We start from the raw sequence: 1,489 nt of genomic DNA on the forward strand, positions 1-1,489 counted from the left end.
CCCTCGCTGCGGGGTGCACACACACTCCCCGGGTGTTTAAGATGCCCCCGAGCGTGGGGAGCACTGGCAGAGGGGATCAGACCCGTGGCAGGGCACGGGGTGGGACCTGCAAGGGGGAGCAGCTCAGCGGCGCTTTTTTGGGTAGGAAGTGGTTAATGCCTTCAGGGCCTGGCAGCAGCCCAGGTTGGGGTGAAGCTCGGGATGGGATGGTCTTGGCAGCTGCGTTTTCTTGCTCAAACTTCCCCTGTTTTGCTGACATGCAGGAGTTTGGTGTCACGCCGGGCTGCTGGGGGGGGGCACCCATGTCCTGGTGCCTGGCAGCTTTGGGAAGGAGGGAGGTCATGGGCACGGGGTCCAGTGCAAACTTCCTGGGATGGAGCCCTGAACCTGTGGGTAAACCTTGTCCTTTCCTCCTGGGAAAGGACGTGGGAGGGGGTTCCCCAGGTGAAGCAGTGAAGTGCTGGGGGTGCCCAACAACACCAGCTGCGTGGGACTGGGGCAGGGACGTGGCACAAGGTGCCAGCTGAGCCTGGCAGGAGCCCTGTCTCTCTGCTCCTGGCACTGCCAGGGAGCCCAGCACAGCCACCTTTAGCTGTGCCCAGCACCACCAAACCAGCAACAGCTTGTGCTGGGGGCCCTGGGCTGGTGTTTGGGGTCTGGGGGGTGCACAGCCCTCCATGGCCAGGTGACCCTGCTCTAAACCTTGCAGTGTTTTGGCAAATGGCCCTAAAAGCAGCAGGGGGAGGGTGTGACATTGGGGATGTTGCTGCAGGCACAGCCCTGGATGGGCCATTGCTGCTGCTGCTGCTGCTGCAGTGACTTCTGAGTGGGGTCAGTGGTGACTCCTGAAATGTAGCAGCACAAAGAAGGGGGGCTTGGCCACTACAGCCCTTGTTTTGGCCCCCAGTGAGCTGAGCACTTTTTGGGAAATGCCAGTGAAATCTTTGTGTGTCCAGAGAAGGGAACAGAGCTGGGGAAGGGTCTGGAGCACCAGGAGCGGCTGAGAGGGCTGGGGGGGCTCAGCCTGGAGAAAAGGAGGCTCAGGGGGGACCTTCTCGCTCTCTGCAACTCCCTGACAGGAGGGGGGAGCCAGATGGGGGTCTGGCTTCACTTCCAGGGTGACCCACCTGGCTGTGGCACTTGGGGACACGGTTTAGTGGTGAACACAGCGGTGCTGGGCTAATGGCTGGAGACTCAGTGACCTTAGAGAGCTTCCCAACCTTCGTGATCCCACGATTCCGTGATTCCACGAGAGATCCAAAGCACGGGGTTAGCAGGATGGGTCTCTGGGGGGGGCTCTTAACAACCCCCCTCCCATCTCCACAGCCACAATGAAAGGCGGAACACGTTCCTGCACCCAGTGACGGGACAGGTCCCCGAGGACAGCTCCAGACTCGACTTGCACAAGTAAGTTGGCTCCCAGCTCTCCTGCTTTCAGGGCCTGGGAGTGGCTGGTGATGGGGACACGTGGTGGGGGGGTGGGCTGGGA

General features: G+C 61.4%; 1 protein-coding gene across 1 annotated transcript in view; it reads left to right on the plus strand.

Annotated features, from left to right (window-relative positions):
• The window catches only part of PLEKHA6 (pleckstrin homology domain containing A6), a 46,840-nt gene that overhangs the window by 28,131 nt on the left and 17,220 nt on the right, over positions 1-1,489 (plus strand). The window contains 1 exon segment of the mRNA XM_029962498.1: positions 1,327-1,407. Coding sequence (XP_029818358.1) covers positions 1,327-1,407 — 81 coding nt within the window.

Source organism: Manacus vitellinus, unplaced genomic scaffold, assembly GCF_001715985.3.
Source record: "Manacus vitellinus isolate BGI_N305 unplaced genomic scaffold, ASM171598v3 scaffold_47_pilon, whole genome shotgun sequence".
Classification (NCBI taxonomy): domain Eukaryota; kingdom Metazoa; phylum Chordata; class Aves; order Passeriformes; family Pipridae; genus Manacus; species Manacus vitellinus.